We start from the raw sequence: 26,363 nt of genomic DNA on the forward strand, positions 1-26,363 counted from the left end.
TGTATATATATATATATATATATACATATATATATATATATATATATATATATTATTTCTGCTTGTATTCCTCTGATTTCATTTGTTTTTATGTTCCATCTTTAATCTGTAATTTTGTAGTGTAAAGGTATTTTATCATGCCTCTTTATTCACCTTTTTTTGGACGTTTCCATTAACTATGGTTTAACCTCACAGTGCATTGTGGGTATTTCCTTAAAGTCGGCATTTAATGCTGCCTTACGGAAAGCGTGAATAAAGGGCTCAAAATGTCTGCTTACAGTTTTTCGCTCCCTGTTTCCGGTTCTGGTTTTGGATCGGCTCTCGGCCTGTTTCAAGCCGGACCTGAGTTTTGCTTGTTTGTTAAATTTACAGTTGTTGGCCTTTTGGGTCCATCTTTCTTGCTAAACCCGGACAGAATGATCCAACCAACACCTTTTTCCATCCTGTTTTGTGGAATCCTGCCATGGCAAACCCACGGCCAACCCCGACCTGCTTGGTTTTTGTACGGCTCTTGTTTGACGGTGGTATGGACCCTGAGCGAGACCCAAGGGGTCCCGACTGTGGGCCTCGTAGGGGGACAAGGTTCCTGCCTCCAAGGCTCCTGATCCGGAGGCCCGAAACCTCTGGATGACGGCGTTCCCGCTGCTTCCGCCGCGCCGCAGTCCACGTCAAAATACAAACGCTCAAGATTTTAGAGCAGCAGCTCAAATAAAAGTACAACAATAAATGAACGTTAGACGGTGACTGTCTCTATACTCTAAACAGACGTCAGAAACTGGGCTTGACAGTCTGACGTGGATTAACAGCCTTCACAGCAGTCAGATTGCAGCGATGTGCACGTTGTGTTCTACGTTGTACAAAGGAAACCCTGAAGGATGAGTCACTTATTGATTTCTGCTCACCTTGGTTATAAATAACATATAAACAAAACTATTGACTGCTGCTTGTGTCCTCAGTCCTGCACCTCATATTTGTCATATTCCTTTGTTGAATATGACAAATATGAGAATTGTGATCATTTTTAGGTGCATGTCCTGGTGTTTGTGGTTTGGTTGAATAAGATGGTCAAGGTTAAAATACGTGGTTGCAGTTGGTATGCAACAGGATGCAAACATCAGTCTAAGAGAGAAATTTAAATAGAAGGCACGAAAGTTAGGGAAAAAGAAAACGTCAAACTATTATTAAGTGGCTGAAAAACACAAAAGTGAACCACAACATGCAACACCAACCAAGAATACAGAGCGCAAGAAGTCCTGATCATTTTGACTTCTGTAATGTGTGTGTGTGTGTGTGTGTGTGTGTGTGTGTGTGTGTGTGTGTGTGTGTGTGTGTGTGTGTGTGTGTGTGTACATGAAGTGTGTGCTGTACAGTATATGCATGTATGTGTACAGACAGCGTGCTCTGGCTTACATGTGACATGGATGATGACCTGTAGAGCTGAACGTCTTGCACAGTCACGTCTAAACAGGAGCAGGAGTTCCCACTAAAGGTGTCTCCCACGCTGCATTCTCCTGTGATGACACACACACACACACACACACACACACACACACACACACACACACACACACACTCACTTGGTCTAATGACTTTGACCCTGCTGTGTACAGTACATGATACAAGTACAGTCATGTCTCATGCACCTGTTGAGCTGCTGCATCCTGGGTGAGACTGTGGCGCAGCTTTTGTTTTTTTTCCGTGACGTCTTCGTTGACGTATCACGGCCCCACTTTTCTAATTTCCTAAAAACACAATAGAAGTCTTCGACCCTTTTCAAGTAATCTAACAGCATCTCCATGAATCCTCCCGGGATAGATGTCAGGGTCGACACGGAAGAAAGACCCTGACATCCCTGAATGCTTCAATCAATAGCGTCTCTTTGGTGTTTTGGGGATGAGGGATAATAGTTTAGATGCTGCTCGTCTTCTCAATATCGTCTGACGTAGTTGGGCCAGTTTTGTTTTTTCTTTGCTTTCTCTTCTTTGGACACAGAGTATGTTGTTGTGGCAAAACATCACCTGTCGACTTCAAATGACGGTCGAGTCAGGTGATACGTTCTCCAGGGATTAGTTAGCGAGGATTTAAACCTCCAAATGGACTCAAGGGAAGATTTGTGTTACAAGTCGACTGTTGTGTCTGTGTGAGGTGTCTACGTCCTGGACGGAGGGCGGCAGCAGTGTGTTATTGTTCTGTTAGGTGGGCGATCCAAAGCCGCCGCCTGTGGTGGAAGAGCAGCAAACAGACCTGAGACACGGATCAAAACCCAGAATACTACATGAGACCTAAATGAGAGTCTCAGCCGCTCTCTGAGAGCTTCTGCAGAGCTCAGATACTTTAAAGCTTTCTGGGAGATAATTCTGATGTCAAAGGGCCTCTAAAGTCTTTAAAACGCGTCTTAAGTACACTTAGAAAACTCTTTTGGAGAGGACTTAAGGGCTCGGCTCGTTGTGTTGGCAAACAGACGGTAACACAACATAAGAACATTGCATGATGCCCGGCCTGCAGGCGCATTCAACCTAATACAACCCACGCATGCCGTGACCTGCAGGTGGTGCGTGACAGCAGCAGGCTTATTCTCCCAGTGAGGAATCCTCTGAATGAGGATGTACAGCAGTACAGCGGCGTGCTTCATGCCAGCAGAGGATACGTGGTCACTCACCTCGCCCTCTGCGTCCCTTAAGAAGCCGACAAATGTGAAGCAGAGTGTGTCACAGGTGTTGTTTGTTTTAGATGAGGGGATAATAAAAACAAAGTGTTTTGAGCCTCGCACCCTCATGGACACCTCTTCCTCCTCTCAGCGCCTGCGGTGGTGTGATGATGACGACATCCTGATCAACACGAGCTGCAGATTTGACCACAAGAGGGAGCAGGATGTCGCCTCAGCTCCAAGAGGAACACACACACACACACAGACACACACACACAGTATCACTGTAATCCATTTTCTGTAAACGGGTTGTCACTGATACTGTAAAAGTATAAAACCCCCTAATGACATCCAGGTCAATTATCTCGCCCGGGCCAGCGGGAAAGAGGCCTCTGCTGCTTCCTGCTGCCGGCGTCTGCTTTCACTTCATCTTTCTGTAAAGTGTTGCGTTTCTAATAATGATGTGGAGCTTATTTGTGAAAACAAATTTGTCATTTGGGGAGTCATAAAACATAAACTTGCCTTGACTAAAAATGAGAAAAAAATGTATTTCCCGAGGCATCAGAAAGAAAGAAAAGTCCACAAAGAAGGATTTCTCCTCTCAGACTGAGAATTTAAACTGTCCAGTAAAACAGAAGAAAAGCCAGACTTTATGTTATCCTCCATCGTGACCACATTCATAAATGATGAGCTCATCAATAAAACATTTTTAGAGAATCACTGGAATAATATTTGAGATTGCAAAATTAATAGTAATAAAATATTATTATATTGTGTGTTTTTTTTATATGTCCTGCATCCTACACCATTAATAATACATGAAACAACAAAGTATGGTTTACATTTGTACGACCGTGTCAGTTGCAAGAACCTGCATCATTTCAAGTGTAGATTGTAAAACCAAAACATGATATTTCTTACGGTGGCGCCCGTTCCCTGAAGCGAGCGAAGAAAAGTCAGGCTTACAGTCCAAACCTGACTTACATGAACCTGAAGAATCAGACGAGGTGAAAGAGAGTAAACTGTTCGACGTCGTTACGTCCTGTTAGATCTACTATCCGTCCAGAGAGTTTGTGATTATTTGCACGTGGAAATGGTCGTTCCTTCATTGTCTTTGTGTGAGTTGCTGCTCAGTTTGTTAAGTGATATTTAAAATAACCTTTATTGTTAATCATGTTATCATCAACCGCACAGATATGTTAAAACCTTCGTTGCACAACATGAGACTTCATATCCGCTCAGTGTTACAGAGATGACCAACTAAGAGACGGGCAGGTGGCGTTTCCCATCATGCATTGGGTCTTGCGGTCGATAGAGAGCGGGCAGTAGAGTATCCAGTTATGACATGAGCAACACATTTGTTTCCTTTTTGGGAAAGTAAAGCATTTACATACTTCATTCTGAGCAAAATATACATTTTTACAATGGATTTATTGTATTTATTATGAATCAATCAATCAATTTATTTGATGTAATATGATTCAAGCTGATTTTTTATGACTTCATATTTTCTTTTACTGATCGTGGCTGATAAAGTAAAATAATATGGCAGAACAGAAAGTCAGAGGTTAAATCATTGACTCTGCGTCATGAACGATCAATAAAAAATGACCCATAACCGACAAAGTAAGCCCGTCTTTGTTTGATGAACCGTCTAATTACTGAAGTCATGCAATGTGAGGAGCTTCCGGTCACTCCTCTTGTCGCCCTATTAAATCTGCAGTGACCTATTAATTTTTTTTTTATTTAAAAAAAAGCGTGACTTGCAAAAATTGCGGAAGCATGTCATCATACTGAGGGATGTGATGATCTCTAATCGTTATTAATCGAGGTTATTATTATTAATCACTCATTTTCTGGACCAGAAGTAATCATGCTCTACATTCTTTTGACATAACAAATAAAAAGCGAACACGGCAACAACACAACCTCACAGCAGCTCATGGAAGACTCACAACATGCGAACCTCTGGTGACGTGTTCAAGGACACAGATTGTGTGTTTTTTTTTTGCTCATAAAGACGAAGATGGTAGGTTTATTAAAAAAAAACCATCACGTTAAAGACACGCGCGGGGTTGAACAGCAGCCTCGTGTTTGTCGTGTCTGTTCAACAACTGAGACGTCACCACTCCGACCATTAGTCATGTGGATTACTTTAATTCCATATAATTGTGTTCAGCTCACAAAAGGATTTTCATTTTGGGTTTGTTTTTCACCTCGAGTGTCACACAAGTTCAAGACCGGCCACGACACCGGGCTGAACCAAAACACACACCGGACGGCACAAAAGGCTCGTTTTGGGTACAGATGAGCGCTGGGTCTCTACGGACGTGTTTTAATAGACAACTCCTCTGTTGTGCAGAACTAAAGAGCACAGACAGCGCTGTGGGGACGCTCCTTTCTCATGTGTTGTGCAGCTGCAGAAAGCTGCAGACTTTAAAAACACACAAAAACAAAACGGCACATCACTCAAAAAAGAGAACACATTTTGGATGAACACCAGCTGGCGTTGCTCAGTGGTCCAACAGGTCGTATCAGGTCGTATCAGGTCGTATCAGGTTTGCAGCAGCCTTTTGCATTCTTTGCTGTTGCAATGTAAAAAAAAAAGAAAAGGCGATTGTCATTGTCATCCAGGTTCAAAAACATGTGTAATTTATCAAATAATTATAGGCTTAATGAGCCATTATGCACAATACCAGAGCCCTTGAACACTTAAATGCAGCTGCGCCTTTAATGGCCGTTGTTAATTCCACCTTCGTTGACTCTGCGTTGACTCTGCGCTGCTGGAGAGGAACTCTGCAGCTCTGCAGGTGAGGTCGGCCTCACCTGCAGAGCTGCAGAGCTGAAGAGCTGAAGAGCTGTAGGAAGTCAGAGAAACAGATGTGATCTGATCTGGAGGCTACTTGTAGTTTGCAGACCTCTTTCGGATGTATTCATTGTATATATATATGTGTGTGTGTGTGTGTGTGTGTGTGTGTGTGTGTGTGTGTGTGTGTGTGTGTGTGTGTGTGTGTGTGTGTGTGTGTGTGTGTGTAAATGTGCATGTATTTGCATCTTTTGCTCTTTTTATGTCTGCCTGAAACACGTTGCTGCTCGTTTTGATTTGTGTTCTATGAATGAGCTTTATTATTATTATTATTATTATTATTATTATTATTATTATTATTATTATTATTATTATTATCACAATACACGCCTTTAGATTAAACCTGAGACTAACAGCCAACAATCAAGCTCAAAGTATCACAACTACACGTACAGAGAAGGATTTTCTACAAAACGTGTGGTTTGACGTCAAATCGAGGAGCCAATCAGCTCTCAGATGTGGCAACAGCAGGAGTTTCCCAACATGCACTGGGTCAAGCAGTGGAGAGCAACTGTGGCCGCCTCCATCCCTGGTGTTTACCAAATCAACGACACCATCAGGTGATGAGCAAGATAATAACAATACACCCGAGTGCAGTGCTGTGAACTCAACTGTTCAGCTGTATTTTCATACAACAGTCAAGACGTAGTACAGTTTTACATTTTGCTTTTTCCTCATTTGTACTGATTTAGTTGTTTATTTTAGGCCCTGTCTTGTTGTTCGTGCTCTGTGCCACTTTGCTGCTGCAACACTGCACATGTAAAGAATGCTCTCATCTGAACAACCAACCATGAGGTCAAAACATCACTTTATTACCAATTTGGAATTTAAACTTAAGGATGTACCTGTCACAAACATTAGGTTCAAGGAAAAATGATCTTTTTAATTGTAAATGTTTAATTCACGTTCTGCTATATTAACTGTTACATTTATTTGTACTCTGGTTTAGTTTATTTAAACTTATGTGTTACATGTTGAAGTAAATAAGAATTCTTCAACCCGTTGACTCTGTGATGAACTGGTCTGATCCCTGTAAGCTAGCAGACGGCTCGAGGGTGCTTGGCTTTAAATGTTGCTGCAGCGAGGAAATGTGGGACGTTATGAACTGTCCTTTTGTTTCCTCTCCTTTGCATGTAGAGGATCCATCCAGCGCTCGCCGGTGAGACGTCCGTCCAGTCGTTGCAGGATAAACTAAATTCAAATAACATGTAGTCACAATCATGAATAGATGCACATCCTCAGGCCCGTTACAGTTGTTCCGCCTGAGAGAAGCGTGCCAGTGCTCGACATTTTAAGATGACTCATTTGCATCGTGATCTGAACCGACTACAAAGGCATAAAAACAGTGTCATGTTGTACGAACGATCTGTGCTGCAGAAAGCATGCGGACGCAACCCCGTTGAGTCACAGGCGATACATGCAAATCATGTTGTTGGATAACACACAGGACCACAATTAAATAGCTTTAAAGGTCGTGTGATCCTTTTTGTCGTTACATTTTAAAACGCTTCTAGAAAACGTTGATTGACGTATCATGTCGTTATCGGGTCATAACAGGTTGTTTTGGGGTAAATTTAGAAGAAATCTACAGATGCAAGAAGACAATAAACACATAAATGTGTAGTTTGAATGTTTTCTTTCCACAGGAAGAAATAGAAATCTCAAATTAATCAGTGATTGAAAAATTATATCTCTCCCCTTAAATCAACTTTATGTCACTGTTTTGTACCAATGTTGTTGAAGAACACACACACGTGAGCTCCTGTGATTTTGGATCCGTACAAGTCGTAGCGTCCAGGACCTCGTACTGCTCAACCTGCTCACAGGAGACAGGTAGTCAGTTTACACTGAAGGTTCCTTTGAGGTTTGTGTAGGCCAGTCATCTGGAACGAGTGAGGAAACAACGACACAACAGGCAGCTGCCTTTACAGAAACGTCTGTGAAAAGCTGCTGCAGTCGAGCTAATCTTATTTCTATGAGCCGACATCTCTTTGTTCATGGCTGCACGCTCAGCAGGAAACTGCAGGTATGCATGAAGCATGTTTTTATAAAGCCTCTTCTGGATTCATTGTTGTATACAAATGGTTCTAAAAAATAAATAAGGCTATACAAAGAAAACATCTGACTCTTATTTTTTTTGTAGATATTGTCTTTTGGTTATAAGTCTTTTAAAATGTTGTTTTTGCAAACTTGTTTTTTAGATTCATGAAATCAGAATCAAGTTTGCACAGACGAGGAATTTGTGCTGGAATTGAACCAGACTCAAAGCTGCATCTTATTTTTTAAACTGCACTACAACTTTGATTCATTTTACTTGTATTTTTTCTTGACTGTTTTAATGTTTTCTTAACTGTTTTTAAATCTGCTTTTAATGGTTTTATGTGAAGCACTTTGAGTGGCTTTGTTGCTGAAATGTGCTGTAAAAATAAACCTCGTCTGGCAGAAGGTGCTCAACATTTGACAACAACAACACTAAACAATACACATTTAACTAAAAAATAAAATATATATATATATATATATATATATATATATATATATATATATATATATATAGAGAGAGAGAGAGAGAGAGAGAGAGAGAGAGAGAGAGAGAGAGAGAGAGAGAGAGAGAGAGAGAGAGAGTACAAAATAAAGTATGAAAATGTAGATAAAAACAAGCAGGTGAATAAATAAGTAAATAAAAAGTAAAGATGCAACGGTAAAAAACAAACAACAATAATAATAAGTAAGTAAAGTGCACGGACTGAAGTTATAGATTTGTTTGAAAGCGACAGGTGAAGCTGAAGTGACGAGTGTGTTCAGGGAAGGGGAGGTCCTGGAGAGACAGAGTCAGTCTGGGGACCCGGGCTCTGTTGATGAGCCGACTGATGCCGGGAAAAACCTGTTTGTGTGGCGGGAGGTCCTGGTCCTGATGGACCTCAGCCTCCTGCCGAGGGAAGGGACTCCAACAGGTGGTGTGCAGGGTCAGAGGGGTCGGCCGCAATCTTCCCTGCCCGCTTCAAGGTCCTTCAAGCACACAAGTCCTGGAGGGACGGCAGATTGCAGCCAATCACCTCTCGGCAGAGCGGATGATGCGCTGCAGCCTGGCCTTGTCCTTGGCAGTGGCTGCAGCGTGCCAGACGGTGATGGAGGAGCAGAGGATGGACTCAATGATGGCGGTGTAGAAGTGCACCATCATAGTCTTTGGCAGGTTGAATTTCTTCAGCTGCCGCAGGACGAACATCCTCTGCTGGGCCTTCTGAGTGATGGAGCTGATGTTCAGCTCCCACTGGAGGTCCTGGTGATGATGGAGACCAGGAAGAGGAAGGACTCCACAGCGTCAATGGGGGAGTTATGCAGGGTGAGAGGGACGGGTTGAGCAGCGCTCTTCCTGAAGTCCACAACCATCTCTACTGTTTTTAGAGCGTTGAGCTCCAGGTTGTTCTGGCTGCACCAGGTCTCCAGGTGCTCAGTCTCCCACCTGCAGGCGGACTCATCCCCGCCGGAGATCAGACCGATGAGGGTGGTGTCGTCCACGTACTTCAGGAGCTTGACGGGCTGGTGACTGGAGGTGCAGCTGTTGGTGTACAGCGAGAAGAGCAGAGGGGGGAACCGGTGCTGGTGGTCCTGGAGCCAGAGACGTGGTTCCCCAGCTTCACGTGCTGCTTCCTGTCAGACAGGAAGTCTGGGATCCAGCTGCAGGTGGAGTTGGGCGTGTGCAGCTGGGAGAGCTGGTCCTGCAGCAGGGACGGGATGATGGTGTTGAAAGCAGAGCTGAAGTCCACAAACAGGATCCTGGCGTAGGTTCCTGGGGAGTCCAGATGCTGGAGGATGCAGTGCAGGCCAAGTTGAGGATCTTCTTCAGACCTGTTGGCCCTGTAGGCGAACTGCAGGGGGTCCAGCAGAGGGTCAGTGATGGCCTTGAAATGTCAGCTTACACTGGCAACGTGTAAAGCAACGTGTAGTTAGAGCCATGAAAACCAACATAAAGAATTCTTGAGTTACAGGAAGGATTAAGAGAATAAAAGAACCACTAAAGTTTATGTTATGACAAGACTCAAGATGTTAGAGGGCAGAAGCTCAAATAAAAGTACAACAATAAATCTAATTTATTGAAACGAGGTTAAAAATAAACATCCGCTCCCTTTTACTTCGAGCGCCTACGCGTTCGTCTTGACTTCGCCCATAAAGACGGTTTATAAAACACTTTATTTGGGGATCGTCACTGTCTCAGTCAAATGTAATGGATGAACGTGAAACTGATAATTGGGCGGTGACTGTCTCTATACTCTAAACAGACGTCAGAAACTGGGCTTGACAGTCTGACGTGGATTAACAGCCTTCACAGCAGTCAGATTGCAGCGATGTGCACGTTGTGTTCTACGTTGTACAAAGGAAACCCTGAAGGATGAGTCACTTATTGATTTCTGCTCACTTTGGTTATAAATAACATATAAACAAAACTATTGACTGCTGCTTGTGTCCTCAGTCCTGCACCTCAACAACAAAATGTCCTTTGTTGAATATGACAAATACGAGAATTGTGAGCATTTATATTTTGTGTGTTCACTTTGTTTAATTCGTTTGTTTCATTTGGTGTAAAGTGTTGGGCGTTACTCTGACAGCAAAGTGTCAAGTAATCTAGACAAAGTAGTACAACTAATCCTAAAATGTATATTTTGATCAGTACACGTTGTCGTCTTCACTTCTTTGTCGGCAGCACACAAACAGCTTTTCATTTGTCGACTCAAAGCTTTACAACATTCTCTCTCCGTCGAGCAACATCTGTGTCTGAACAAACATCTGTAACAAAACACACACGAAACATAGAAAATGTACAATTAATACAATTAAAATCAAACAGTTTATTTTTTTATGGGAAGTGCAAATGCAGAAATTATCCAAAAACCAAATTCTCGTATCTTCCAACACGATTTCTTACTAAAAGTGATTTAAAAATGTTTGTGTTTTCCTACAAATGCCATCAACATGAACTGCATTGTGGAAAAAACTAACTGCTTGCTTATGTTTTAGTTTAAGACATTTTATATAAAACCAAAAATGTTAAAGTTACCTTTCACCAACTGAACACTGAAAGGTTGAAGTTGTACAAACAGATCCTGTGAAGGTGCTGGAGAGACCTGTCAATCACCTTGTAGCGCCGCCCCATTTTGCTTCTTTTTGCATATATTTCTTTACCAAAAAAGAGACACATTATTCACCATTATTACCCACTAATGAGATATTATTTACATATTAAGGGAAAAAGTTTTGTTGAAGGGTTTTAAAATAAAACAATGATGTCTGACCCCAAACAATCTGTTTCATTTGAATCACACAACCTTTAAAACTATTTAACGTGTGCATGTGTGATCCAACAACATGAGTTGCACATGGACTGCAACTCAGAGGAGTTGCTCCTGCATGCACGCAGCACAGCATGCATGCAGCATGCTGCGTGCATGCAGCACAAATTGTTCTTTGGCATGTTTCTTATGTTGCGGTTCAACTTACTGATTTACAGTTTTTTCGATTGCTAAACCACAGCCTGCACAACTATAGTCACATGTGTAAAACTCTAACTACAGTCTGCACAGCAACAGTCACCTCAGCTAAACAGTTCACATCGCCTGCAAAACTCATTCCAAGCAACACAACTCTCAACACATGGCTCAACACACGCACAGTGCAGCCCAACACGATGCACAACCCTCACTGAGAGGACACACACTGTCACTGAGGACACACTGAGAGGAAAAACACGAGCACCAAACACCAACACAGAAAATACAAACATCATCTTTACAGTTTGAACTATTTTAGTGACTTCATACAAAATAATATTTTCTTCAAAGAAAAGAGTAACATTCTTTCCAAAATTAATCTTTCTGAGCTCTACCTATATATACTGTAATATATATATATATATATAGATATCTATATATATAGATATCTTTATCATTATATATATATATATATATATATATATATATATATATATATATATATATATATATATATATATATACATATATATATGTGTGTGTGTGTGTGTGTGTGTGTGTGTGTGTGTTCACTAACAAGTCTAAAACAAGACACCTGCTCAGCCTTCCAGCTGAAGTTGCAGTCATCAGTGTTTAAAGGCTCGAGGCTGAAATCTCTTCTGTTTTCAATGTGTGTTCACAGTTTTGACAGCAGTGTGTTAGCATTTGAACAAAGTGCTGTAAATCCACTGTGTTGTGCAGGTTGTGGTTAAAGTCATGCGATAAGTGTGTAGAGTTTTGAAAACTGTGTTCAAGCAATGAAAACAGAACTAGAGTTTGTTCACATGAGCTGCTGCTGTGCAGACTGGAGTCAGAGTTTTGCACATGTGACTCCAGTTGTGCACGCTGTCGTTTAGCAATAGGAAAAAACTGTAAAAAAGCAACACATTGCAACTGCAGCCATTGAATGACGAAGCACTTTGTTGTGGCTTTCTTCCTTATTTCACTTGAGAGGTGTGGTTAATGTGGTTAATTATAAATATCACTCACACAGTTGGAAAACTAAAGAGCTCAATTATAAGACTTGAAATACAGCTTGAGATGATCTTTAGAGGCCTCAGCACAAAAGACAAACCAGCGTTGTGAATTAAGTTTCGAGGGAAAGGTTTTATTGTTGTGGATTATGTTTGTTTTTGTTGTGTCACAAATACACAACCGTTCAAAAGTTTGAGGTCACATAGAGATGTCCTCATTTTTTTTAAAGAAAAGCACTGTTATTTTTTAATGAAGATGACATCAAATGAATCAGAAATACGCTTTATGCTTTGTTAATGTGGTAAAAGACTATTCTAGGTGGAAACGTCTGTTCTTAATGAAATGTCTACATCGGTGTCTGGAGGCCGTTTCCAGCAGCATCACTCCAGAGTACTGATGGTACATTGTGTTTGATCATCACCTGAGAAGACTGATGGATGAGTAGAAAACCCTTGAAAACCCTTGTGATGATGTCACACAGCTGAAAACAGCTCTGCTGGTGAGAGAAGCTTTAAACTGACCTTCCTTTGAGCTGGTTGAGTATCTGGAGCATCACGTTTGTGGGTTCATTAAACTCTCAAAATGTCATGAAAAAGATAACTTTCATGTGAAACTCTCCGGTCTGTTCTTGTTCTTAGAAATGAAGGATGTCTGTGACTGAACTTGCGAAGAAACTGAACATTTGTCTGCATGACCCCAAACTTTTGAACGGTCGTGTACGTTTCAGATAAATCAGCAGAGATCTGTGTATGAAGGTGTTCGGGGACACACGGCTCAGGTATTTCACCTGAGACACGGCCGTGTGTGTCCAGTGATAATTAATTCAGTATTTTTCTGCCTGAATTTGACCAAGTAGAAGTTATGTTGCCGAAATGTGTCCCATAAACCTCTCTGCTTCCTGTTGATTCACATCAGTCATGTGGTCCTTGTACCGTTGTAACTTTCATAAAAACTGTCTTTAAGTTTGATACACATGCCAAAAATACACACGCCGGATAACAAAACATGTTTACGGCAGCACAAGTTTGTTTTTTTAAACTGTAACTTAGAGACAGACTGTAACTGCAGTCGACTGTATCGTATGACTGTTAAACACATGTTTATAATTGGACTTCCTCGTATCAGGTCAGGTGTGGTTTGCAAGTAATCAAGAGTTTTTTCTGCAAGAAAAAAAGAAAGCACTCAAGTATGAGGCAAAACCAGAAACATAGCTTGAGATAATAATTGTATTTCTGCTCTTCCTCAGAAAACTCTGACGTCCGCGGCTCCTGTGCAAGGTGCCGCCCGCCAAACCTCACACCCATCCTCACCCTGTTCAGGAGAAATGATGGATTTAAATGTCTCGGTCATTCCACTCAGATGTCAACGAGCCGCTCCCTCTCTGAGCCACGTTATCAATGTGAATTACACTTTAAAGGGGAAAATATGTTTTACCAACACATCCGCTTGTACAAAAAGTGTGTTGGTGTCCTTTAACTATTACAAGTGTTACTACCATGCAGTCCAAGAAGGAAATTAATAAAAGACCATCATATATTTTCCAACAGGAATAAATGTTTTTCTTTTAAAAAAACAAAGTATTATCCATGCAATGAACATTATTCCCATTATTTTCCATTTTTCAAATGTCTTCCAGCTAAAGAGATGCCAACTTTGCACGTACGTGCCAAAGCAGGACAGAGTGTCGGTGCATGCTGCATTTGGGTGTGTCGGTGGCACAGTACCGACGAGCACCAGGTCGCAATAAAAACTGAGACCAAAGATTAGCCAGAAAAAAATTCCCATGGCAACAAATGAGCGCCGCCCTTCTACGTTTATTCATACGAGCTCAATCAGACACCTGGAATGCTGCAGCAGAGGGAAGAGAACAAAAGAAATACATGCAGGTCACGAGGAGGAACACTTACAAGGAAATAAAATGGTACAAAAGCAATAATTTATTGTGTGCTAACATATCTTAAATGCCCTGAGGGAACGAAACAATCTGATAAACTACTCGCAAATTCCCCCTGAGTAACCTTGACAAGGAAGTGAAAGGAAAGGTCGTCCATGCAGCTAACGGCAGAAGAAGATGTTGGCTGTGTGTCGCCGATGACGTTTTAAATAATAAAAAAGCTTTTCCTTCTTCCATCTCATTGAAAAGCAGCTTTTGGGAACCCTCAAGACAATAAAAACATCCCATAATGATCGCTTCATTAAACCCTCCCACACACCAAACGTCTTTTAATCGCCACACCTTCAGTTTGTAATGCAGGATTCTTCTTTTTAATCCGAGAATGAACTCTCCTTGTTTCTTTTCCAAAGCAATAGGAGAGTAAATGTGCACCGCTGGTGGATTTAAGTGAATCTGCCTTCTTGCTTTGTTTCTTTCACCAGACTTAAATCAAACTTTGCCCTTGTGGTTTTGCCACCTGGCTGTTGAAACTGACACAGGTCATGTTAGGACGAGTCCTCCTTCAGTTCTTTTCAACGCTCCACTTTCACATTATATAACCTTATTTATCTGTTTCTTTCATCTGTGACTGAAAATCCTTGTGCGACGTGCGTTTGATTGTGTAACTTCCTGTATTTACACATTGCTGGAATTCCTAAAAGGTGGATGCAAGTGTTGAAGTCTTCCAGTTTTCTATTGGAAGTGATGGTCGAGTGGACGGTCCGTCATGTTAGTGTAAAAGAAGAAGGTGTTTTATGCATGAAATGTATTTCTATTGAGCACATTCAGATGAACTGGATGCTGATGCAGGAAAGAAGATCTTCTCAGCATCAGCTCGTATGTTGACGCACCACTTGAGTTTTGTTTATGTTTCTCAAGGAAGCAGTGCACGAAACAAAAGCATGTTTATTGAATTCATTACATTATTGTCCGGCACCACAACTTATCTGATCAAGAAAGAAAAACAACATCTGTTCATGCGTCACAATCATCCGATCTGCTATCTGAAAAAATTCGTCAACAACAACCTGGTTTATTTTTTTAAATATTTTTCAGAAAAATCATTTACCGTAAGTTCGTGACCTGACTTTTTTTCTTTTACGCTTGGGGAAAAACATACTTTGCTGTTTAAAAACTACAATTATGCAATTTAAGTTTAAGGTATTCTGCAGCTCCAGCTTAACAAGTACCCTCACCTCCCATCTGGACCGGATGCAACCTCGAGGGTAACCTGATGACATCACACCAACATTCATGTGACGTTTCAAAGCTATACTTCTTTTATTTTTAAAAGGTTTATTCTCTGAACCAAGTCTTTATCCTGCAGAGCCATGTGGTTTAAAACATTTCACTCACTTGTATTGATAAGCGGTACCTTCCTTTCATTTCCTCATTAATGCATGTTTCCAACATCACAGCACTTGTTGATCGATGCTCTGCCATGAAACCGCTGCAGAGGAACAATGAGACGGGATGAATGAACGAGCACCAGCTGAATACCAAATGCACAATGACTGTGTGGAAAACATGATGGAAATATAGCGTTTATGTTCGTCTGGTGTATCAATGATACGTCGCTCTGCACAGGTCAGACGTTCAGTAGACGTTTACATCACATTAAATCAACAGTAGACGATCCTGGTCCCCAGAGGATAAATCCTTGCGCTTTACAAGAGAATCACAAAATCACAACTAAGTGTGTGTGTGTGTGTGTGTGTGTGTGTGTGTGTGTGTGTGTGGTGTGTGTGTGTGTGTGTGTGTGTGTGTGTGTGTGTGTGTGTGTGTGTGTGTGTGTGTGTTGCTTTTTCTTCCTCCCATGACTGAAGGCTTGAGCGATGCACGCAGCTGAGGTTCTCTTCTGTTCCTCATCCTGGTGCATTCCTCAATGATACCTGACACTGGTAAAGTCACCAGATAAAGTGTATGAAACTCTCCCGGCATAACACATGTGCCTCATTTTGTTAACCTTGAGTTTATGTAATTGTGTGTTTGAGGAGGAACCAGCAAAACAAGCTTTTCATTGTATAGAGTAAATCTGTTATGTGTGCATATGACAATACACATATTTTACATTCATCATCAAACCTTTATGACAGACTCAAAGGTTCAGATAACACAACATACATTAAATAACATAATAAAATACATACACAAGCACAAGTAAAATACATATGCTTTAGAAATAGACAGCTGTACCAACATTAACATGTATTTATCGGATGCATGCGTCCATAAGTAAATTTAAATGTAATGAACGTCTTTGTTTAACAGGCAATTATGAGCATAAGGAGTGCTTTTGATACTTGAACTAAATGTAATGCAAACAATTCAACTTGTGCTTGAAACCGGACACTCCTACATTGTGGTATGTTTGACTTTTACTTAAATACAATACATGACAATTCACCACATCACTGCTCTAATTGTGTTCGTTATTAACTTTGCTATTATTATTTTTAATTGCTGCTCAATTGGCTACGTGCACGGACTATTAATTGAATTACATCTTGTGAGGTAGCGTCGCTGAGCTCACCTGGAGAGAATGTTTGGCGCCGCCCTCGACAGTCGTGACAGTTATGACACTTAAACACTGTGCTTAAATACCCACACTGAACCTCGCAGCTTTGATTTTCAACAATAGAGGAAGAGAGGAAAGGGAAGGATGGCGGAAAACAAAGACATGTTATCGTAAGTACACACATTTTTATTTATTCACATTTGATTTAATATGTAATGTTTTTATGATCAAATGTAAAATACATGACAGCTTACTGTCGTTGCTGTGAGTTATCCTTTCATGTTAAGTGAGTATATATATATATATATATATATATATATATATATATATATATATATATATATATATATATATTATATATATGAATATATATATATATATATATATATATATATATATATATATATATATATATATATATATATACATATATATATGTATGTTCAGTGGTCTTTATCGTGGGGGATTCGTTCCAAAAATAGACGAAATCCGCGAAGTAGTCAGCTTTATTTTATTTTTATTTTTTTTTACCATTATTATAAATGTTTTAAGGCCATAAAACCCCTAACCACACACTTTTATACACTTTTCTCAGACAGGCATTAACATCTTCTCACATTTCTCTCTTATTTAAACTCTCAAAGTTTCGCGGATTTCAAAAATAAGCCTGAACATGTTCAACACATTTCATTTTAATGATCAATCTACGAGGTCCTCTGACCTCTTTGTCCGGCCGCTGCGCCGCTGACTTTTCATCGTGACGTATTGCGTCCTGTGCAGGAGACGCTGCACGAGGAGACTGATCACAAGATGTACAGTACAGCCCCTCAGCTCAATGAGGGCGCACAACACAATGCACGTTCATAACGTACGATGTAAAAAAAAAGGAACAAAAAATAAATAAATCCGCGAAACAGCGAGTCCGCGAAAAGTGAACCGCGATACAGAGAGGATGACTGTATATAAATGTCAAGGCACTGAATTGTTTCAACCTGCCGAGCCACTGCCCAGTTTTTAGCATTTTGTGTTAAATCCTATTTTACTAATTATGTGTTTCTTAAATATAGTGACCACTATATTGTGTTTGAAACGTAAAAACATTTATAACATTGACCCTCGTATGGATGCTCTTCCTCCAGGGAGCCCTGGGACACCTGCCGAGAGGTGCCGGCCATTGAAGATGAACACACGCCATGGAAGATGATCAAACTGCTGAAGGTCATCTCCCTGTGCTTCGTAGCCGTGGTCGTGTTTGGATTGGCCCTCTGTAGCAAGGTCTGCTATCATTCATTCGTTTTGTTAAATGTACATGAATGTGATGTGATAAAAGAAAATATCTAAGCTGTGAGAGCAAAGATTTTATTCAGGCGTAACAAGTCAAATCATGAGGACTGTATAACTTAACACTCTGGGGTCTGAGGTCATTTTCTCAATTTTACATAATTTCTTAAATCCACCTTTTAAAGGCATATGAGATTCATACCCATGTGTTACTTTAAAAACTGCAGAAAAATCTCAGCTCTCTATAAAACGAGGCACCATTGTCCTAAGGCAAAAGTGTAAAGTGATAATATAAAAAATGTACACTCAATTTTGGAAATTCTTCATATCTGTTGTGAACAACTTTGCATCTGTGTACGGGGCAGCTCATATCGCAGTATTACGTAACCGATTCAATAATTATCCCTTTTTTTCTGCTCTGTTTCAGGCTTCATTCCTCCTCCTCATCACCTTGTCCAGCGAAGGCACGAAAACCCTCCCAGATGATATGAGACCTGTCGCGCTGCTTTGTATCGGCTGCGTCCTCATTAGCTCCAGCGTCTTGTTATTTCTCAAAAGCCTCTGGAAGGCATGCTACAAAACATCAAAGCTGCCGAGGAAGTCGACTCTTGCCCTGGTGAGACAAGACTCAACATGCCAAACACTGAGCCTGGCAGGCAAACCAGACTCTCCTTTACCGTGTTGTTGAATTTCATCATCTTCTTCTTCCCCTTCAGGTTCTCTTCTTCGAGTTCCTGGTGGCTATGGGTGCAGCGATTCTCACCCTCATAGCGATGCCACACTTGGACATCGTGACCAACATAACGATACTCTGCAGTGTAGCCGTCCTCTCTGCCTTCCTTCAGGTGATCACCCAGTGCACCGCCAAGGAGATGAACCGCTTCCTGGTGCCGTCCATCACCGCCTTGCTCCTCATTTTGCTCGGTTACGGGCTGTTCGTCTACCTGTACATCACCAAGGATCTCAACGATACGCAAACAATCATTTGGGTGGGTCTGGCTGTCGGCGGCTCCTTCCTGATGTCTTTCAACTGGTGGGAGAACTACTTCAGGCTGATCAGTCAGAACAACAACTCCGTCTTCCTCAAGCTGCTGAGCAAAGACGTGAAAACGTGCCAGAACATCCTGAACATCCTCACCAGCCTGTTCAGGATCGCGGTGACCGCCATCGTGCTCGGAGCCTACGTTCCTCTGGCCAAAATGGACTGGGCCGTCGTGACCTCCATCCCGAGGCGTGAGACCAGAATCATAGCCATCATCATCGGGGTCCAGCTGATCTCCTCCGTTCTCTGCCACTGGTTTTCGTTGGTGGCCTGCAAGATGCACGCCCTGCGACGGTGCTTCATCCTGCCGTTGTACCTTTCGTCTCTGGCCGTCGTGGTCCTCTTCGTCGTCCCCGTCATCGTTTACTATCAAGACTACAGAGCGAGTCTGAACGGGACCACGATCGACTTTGCGGGCTACTGCAAGGAAGTTGTCGACGGAAGAAGCGACAACCAGACCGGCAGCGTGTTCCCACAACTGGTTCTGGATGTTACTCACACTCTGTGCTTCCTGGACATGTCCAGGATCACCGACATTGGCATACTGACAGGTAATAATATGTAAAGGCTGTTACAATACATTTTTGCACGTACAACATTTGTAGGTCTTCCAGGCCTTGAAGTATCTGACAAGACGACTGCATGACTATTTTGTTATTTAGTCCTTAAATAATAAAATATCAAGGTACTTTTCTGTATCCACATTTTTATTGTGTTTGTCGATCCTCCTCAAGGTTCGGCAACGTCCTGGTGGCTCGGTCTTGTGCTGGCCACCCTCCACCTGTGGTACCTCAACTTTCAGCGTATCCAGAGGACCCAAGACCTGTTCATAAGGAGGCTGTTTGAGGGACCCTTCATTGAGCAGTCTCTCCTCCTCAACACCCGATTCGACATCCAGACAAAACACAGGATAGATAAGTAAGTGTGTGTTGGAGTAGTCCTTCATTTTTGGTTCCAGCAAGTATCATCGAAAGCACGTTTTTTAAATTCTTTGAGGTGTGTTTGAAATTGGGCAATTTTCAGTTAGTGAGTTGAGGCTATCAAGTTCGAGTTACATTGTCTCTCCTCAAAACAAAACTATGTTTCTCACATTTTGAAATCTTGTCATGTTTAGATTCAGCAGATTTGAGAAAGCGATGGTGTATCTGTGCGCGACCATGTGGCACGAAACCTACGATGAGATGATGAACATCATCATCTCCATTTTCAGGTCAGTTTTTTCATTCATTTATCATTGATCATCTGTGCATTCCTCGACCTCTATTCCTGTTGATTCCCTGACATTAATCACTCCACAAGGAGAGTTGTGAACACCGGGTCCACTAGAAAAAGCTAATGCTTTGCACTTTCATAGTTTACTACAAAGACCCGAGAAGTCCGTGTCCTTAGCCCAGACAGTTGTACTCTTTAACAACAACATCAATTACTTTACAACAGTGGATTTATTCACGGTTCCTATCTTTTTGTTCCTCTGAACCCTGCAGACTGGACAAGTACAGACCAAAGATAGAGCCAAAGCACAGCGATTTCACCTTTGAAACGCATATCTACTTTGACGACGCGTTCGAAAAAGTTGAAGGGAGTCAGGGAAATCACCTCAACAAATATGCACAAGACCTCGTTGTGATCCTCACAGAGGTCTACAGGTAAGAACCATGTTTCAGAGATTGCCGACAGTGACTCTGCACTTCCTGTGTTGAGTGTCCAGTGCAATTTACTACCGAGGTTCTTTCACTCTCCATCACCAGCATCTTCACAAACATCAATGAAAAGTTCTTCATAAGGAAGCAGCAGATCCCCGATCAGAAGATCATACGGACGCCGTACGGAGGCCGCCTGGTGGTCACCATGCCTCACGGGAACCTCATCATCGTTCACTTCAAAGACAAAGAACTCATCCGTCACAAGAAGAGGTGGTCGCAGGTAGGAAAACAATGGCTATATGTTTTATCCATTAGTGCTCACGTTAGGATACGTCCATGCTCAACATCTGCATCATGATTAAAAACTGTGTTTTGTTCATTCTTATCTTCCAGATCATGTACCTCTACTATCTTCTTGGATGGAAACTCATGTCCAAATACCACAAACGCTGGGAGAAGGGGCTGAAGGTGGAGGACGAGGTGGAGCTAAAAGCGGACGTTCAAGTAAGACAACAGAGATATTCTTTATGAGCTCCAACACGCATCCAGAGTATTGTTAAATGAATCCTACGCTTAAAATAAAACCAAATTGTGCCTGTTCATCCAGAGAGAGAAGCATAACACCTACATCTTGGCTTTGGATGGCGACACCGACTTCCAACCCGCCGCTGTAATGCTGCTCATTGATCGTTTGAAAATGTACCCTCGTGTTGGGGCAGCGTGTGGCAGGATTCACCCGACCGGATCAGGTGTGCACATTTTACAATTCAAATGAACTATAGGCGAACACAGGGACAAATAACAACAAGATTAAACAACTGACCACCACTGTTCCCACTACAGGTCCCGCAGTGTGGTTCCAGAAGTTTGAATACGCCGTCAGCCATTGGCTGCAGAAGACGGCGGAGCACGTGATTGGCTGTGTGCTTTGTAGCCCCGGCTGCTTCAGTCTGTTCAGAGCAGAGGCGCTGATGGACGACAACGTGATGAAGAGATACTCAACCAAGTCCACGGAGGCGAGCCACTACATCCAGTACGACCAAGGTGAGGATGCTGTTCGATAGGACTTCCTGTCTCTCACTCGGTCAATCTGTGTCCTCCTCTCATATTTGAACACATATTCGGTTCACAGGCGAGGACCGCTGGCTGTGTACTCTGCTGCTGAAGCAAGGATGGAGAGTGGAGTACAACGCGGCATCTGACGCCTACACCAATGCACCTGAGGACTTCAAAGAACTGTACAACCAGGTGGGTGTTGTAGCTGATCAGTTCGTCGAGCTCAGATACTCAGTTCCTGTACATCAGTATGAATATCGATCGCGTTGAACCAAAATTCCCACGAGTCAAGCTGATGATTATTTTGTCACCTTCAGCGTCGCAGATGGGGACCATCCACATTGGCCAATGTGGTGGATCTGCTGGGGGCCACGAGCATAGTTTCCAAGAGGAACCCGTCCATGTCCAAACCGTTCATGTTCTACCAGCTCTTCGCCATCACCTCGGCCATTTTGGCTCCTGCCACAATCTGCCTGTTGATCGCAGGTTGGTTGTGTGTGTTTGTGGACACAAAATCTTGTGAGATCAACTGATCGTGCTGTTCAAATGAATGTAAAAATAATAATCTGTATGTACCTCCTTTTGTGGTCTCCAGGTAGTTTGACCTTCGTCATAACAATTGACTCCAACAGTGCCCTGGTCCTGGCTGTGATACCTCCTGCCATCTACATACTCATTTGCTTCAAAGTCAAATCGGACACTCAGATAGTGATTGCAGGGGTCATGAGTATCATCTACGCATTCCTCATGTTGGTGGTGGCCATGTCTATTATTGGTGAGTTATATTCAAACATGTATAACTTTATGGAAATACGTAAAGCGACATTATTTGGACTTTAGAAACTGCTTCCATCTGCTTGAACTCAACATACTCTGATCTTTCCTCAGGCGCGATGATAAAGGACCAAACCTTCTTGACACCCAGCAGCATTTTCGTCGTAGGCATGGCCTTGATTTACATCATCACGGCAATAATGCATCCCCAGGAATCCCATCTGGTGTTCTACGGCTTCCTTTACATTATCTGCATCCCCAGCGCCTACCTCCTGCTCACCATCTACTCCATGGTCAACATGAACAACGTGTCCTGGGGCACACGGGAGACAAAACCCGCCGCCGGAGCTGTGAAGCAAGAGCCCGTCGCCAAGCAGACGAAAACCCAAAAAGGTAGATAACCGGTTGAAATAAACTCACAGAGGAACACTCAGGCGGTATTGTTGTTTGTGCTGACTAAACTTAAGCTAATCTTCATCCTTACAGCCAAAAACATCTTCCAACGGTACTTCTCGTGCTGTAAGTGCTGTAAAAAATCAGACTACAGAGCTGGAGAAGTGCAAGCCCCTGTCAACCAGGAGGAAGTGATCATAGAGGCAGAACAGGCTGAACCCGGGCCCCAAAACACAATCGTATGGGATGAACGTCCAAATCAGGAACCGATGTAAGTCCTAAAGGCTTGATTTAAATGTAATGTGCCAGTGAACAGGAAGTGTGAGATGATACTAATGCATTGCATGCTTGTGTCACAGGCAAGCAGAGCCTGATTTCAGCTCTTTGAGCCAATGTAAGTTGAAACCATTTTGCAGTAATTAATTAAATGTTATTATTCTTTTTTTTTTTTGCTAAATTATTCCAGCTCTGTTGAAGATGTGATGTTTATCTAAAACTCTCTCATCTTCCGTGTAGGTTTTGTCACACAGCTACAGAACATGTCCAATGACATGCAGCTGCGTGAGGACTCGCTCGACAAGGTGTGTATGTCTCTTTTTCATCATGTCGGCGTAATCACTATAGCAGGTTTAAAAACGGATTATGAGCGCTGCATCTAAATATGCACAAATACAACAAAAATCCTTAATTGAAAGTGTTCCTCTGCAGGAGGAGGAGGAGTTCTTCATAGAGCTTCAGAAGAAGTACCTGGAGCCTCTGCAGGACGACAAGGAGAGACAGAAAAAGATCACCAATGACCTGCGAGAGCTGAGGAACAAGGTAGGCGTGTGGAGCTGAACAACCGTACAAACCTACAATAACAGGAAACCACCCGGCTCAATGCATCTCATCTTTTTTCTCTTACACACAGATAAACTTTGCCTTCTTCATCATGAATTGCCTGTGGCTGGTGGCGACGTTTACGCTCCAGCTCCTCCAGGCCTCCTTCTCCATCAGGCTGCCCAAGGTCGACTTAAACCTCGAGGACACCGGAGAAGACGTAACAATCGATCCCATCGCCTTCATGTTCATTCTGGGGTTCGCGACGTCAGTCGTCATCCAGTTCCTCACCATGTTCTACCACAGGTGACCTCTTGCAACCAAGCTACTTTTCAGAGGGTTTTACTTCCGATTGATATTCACATGAAGGCCAGTCAATCCCTTTTCTTCTTCTTCATCAACATTATTCTTTTCTCTCCATCCAGAATCTACACTCTGATCCATTATGTGGCCTTTTTGGACACAGAGAACCGAGAGGAAAAGATTGCACCATCTAAATGGCTACTGGATGAGAAGGTACTTGTTTTACTTTAACTCCTGCTTAGTATGACCTCTTTTACTACACATTGGCGGTTTTGTTTTCTTAGCATTGGCATTCTTAAAATAGGTTTGGTACGGAAGCAACCAACAGGAAAGAACATGTAATTGCCCAACAAATAGTTGTCCTTAATTAAGGATGCGTCAGAAACTGAATGTTCTGACACGAGTCGAACCGCACCCTGCAGCTATATTCTGCAGCCGTCCCCAAACCAGAACAAACAGCTTAGTCACCTGCCAGAAGGGTTTCAGGTGCGGTGCCATTTAATTGAGCTGTGGTTTTATTTCATCTCCACCCCAGAAGTTAGACGAATCTGACTCCATCTACGAGGACACAAACAACTCCACCAACGACTCCACTGTCACAGAGGACGACTACGAATTTGAAAGCGACGACGAGTTCTACGAAGACGTTGAAGTGACTTTACCTGTGTAAAGAAACACCTATTCTGTGGCACTTTTATTAGCACTTTTAAATTAAGACACTTTTAGTGAGATTTCAATCCCCAAAAAGTCTTTATTATGTATATATAATTTATTCATAAGATTGCGTTTTGTTGAAAGCGGTTTGTCACAAAGTGCTTTGCTAAAAAAAATAATTCTTAATGACATAATATATACAAGAAGAAATGTGTTTGTACAAATGTGTGTTGGTAAATGTCACATTGTCATTGACGTTCATGAAGGAACTGTTGTGTTATGATATAATGTACATCGTAGTTTTTCGTAGAGTTTGCTGCCTCTGTGTTTAAAACACTGTAATGTGAAGTGTAATGAACGACGTTTAAACACAACCTCGGATGAAGTTAATTTAAATGGTGAAAAATAAGTTGAGAGGAATCTCGTCAGGAGTTGGGTCAGTCTCCATCATGGACGGGAAGAGATGTCCTGGAAAAAAGAAACGATTTATCAAAACTGTCTGAGTCTTTTAGAGCATGAAATGCTGAACTTGATCAAGTATATTTATACTCGGACGGTAAGTTTTACACCGTGTTCAAAACACCTTGGATCCCATATCTTAGTAAAGTAGCTTATACTTAACAGTACCCTAGTTTTTAGGGGGAATTTTTTATTTGTGTTGTTGTTGATGTAGTAAAACTCCTCTCGAAGTTGTTATCTGAAGGGTCAAAACCAAGAAGCTGCTGGTGACGTGTGTATCAGAGGAGGCACATTGGCTACCAAAACCATTCTGAAAATGTTTTAATTAACTTTTTATTTATTTTTGAATGAAGGGGAAAGAAGTATCTATGATTTATGCTGTGTCTCATTAGACCTCTTCATGTCTACGAGAGGCTGTTCTGCTTTCAGTTTAAGTTTCCTAATAAACAACACTGTGATCAAATCGTTAAAGAGTCTTGGCTGTTATTATTCAATGTGATACAGGGAGATTAAATAGTAACTGTAATGTATTATGTTCCATATTTGACAATTGTTTTACATATACACTGTTTTTTTTATAACATTTGTATCATCCAAGTCATGTCTATGGTCTAAAAATATCCGTCAACATAATCAAGGATATTCATTCGTATAACATGAGGTCACAACACTAGAATAAGCTCATTTGAGTAAAAATACAAGCTGTCTCCTATTCGTTGTACATGGAGCAGCTCCATGCTTCAGACGTGATGACACAACATGTTTCAGACATTTTACAGATTCTTTTTTAAGTGTTCCCCTCAAGACAGTAAAGCAGCTTCCAGTAAAGTTGTCCGTAAACCCTTCCCCGGGGGGACGTTCAGTTCCTTTAACATATTTCCTGACATGTGCATCGCTATGTGAATTCCTCTGTCTGTCAAACATGTGAGTATGTGAACACCTGTAGTTAACTGTAGACGGTAGATAAGATATAATGTGTTGTTGTACCAGCTCCTCTATGACGTTACTGTGTATGACCACGCCTCAAAATAGAAAAGATGAGTCGTCACTCAGCAGAAGACAGAAGAACACATAACCCGTTAATTAAAACCTCTCACACACCAACACACCTCTCACACACCCGAGTGTATCACAAATAAATAAATGGGTTTGGAAGCACAACATTCAAAGACACTCTCGCACTCAAACCCGGTACACTTGTTTGTCGAGGTTCTACTCGTACACACAGCAGGTCATGAATAATTAACGATAACAAAGGTAAGAAAGGCAAAAACATTGAGGATGCACCACAGTCTACTGGACTTTCCTCAATCTTCCCCAAACTTGTCGTGCTTGCTAAAGGTCACGACCCGAGGATGCCGACTAGCCTCGTTTCACTTATAGTCAAAGCGCCGCCTACTGGCGAAAGGAAATCAGCGTTACGTGACAAACGGCCTCGGATTTACATGACATTTAAACAACGTGGTCTAAGCTTC

The 26,363-nt window shown here is 41.9% G+C and overlaps 1 protein-coding gene across 1 annotated transcript; it reads left to right on the forward strand.

Moving 5' to 3' along the window:
• The first annotated feature begins 16,591 nt into the window (after positions 1-16,591).
• Positions 16,592-25,345, forward strand: LOC137784665 (chitin synthase chs-2-like). Its single transcript, XM_068575504.1, has 22 exons — positions 16,592-16,634; positions 17,604-17,739; positions 18,173-18,361; positions 18,462-19,338; positions 19,522-19,705; positions 19,902-19,997; positions 20,272-20,433; positions 20,536-20,710; positions 20,824-20,934; positions 21,038-21,179; positions 21,274-21,474; positions 21,563-21,678; positions 21,804-21,972; positions 22,082-22,261; positions 22,375-22,653; positions 22,747-22,924; positions 23,013-23,047; positions 23,170-23,234; positions 23,362-23,472; positions 23,564-23,778; positions 23,898-23,988; positions 24,311-25,345. The coding sequence occupies exons 1-22, from the start codon at positions 16,609-16,611 to the stop codon at positions 24,443-24,445; spliced, it is 3,873 nt and encodes a 1,290-aa protein (XP_068431605.1). The 5' UTR covers positions 16,592-16,608; the 3' UTR covers positions 24,446-25,345.
• Positions 25,346-26,363: the final 1,018 nt, after the last annotated feature.

This window comes from Clinocottus analis, unplaced genomic scaffold (assembly GCF_023055335.1).
Source record: "Clinocottus analis isolate CAN_PGR_092001 unplaced genomic scaffold, fCliAna1.0.p SCAF_14, whole genome shotgun sequence".
Taxonomy (NCBI): domain Eukaryota; kingdom Metazoa; phylum Chordata; class Actinopteri; order Perciformes; family Cottidae; genus Clinocottus; species Clinocottus analis.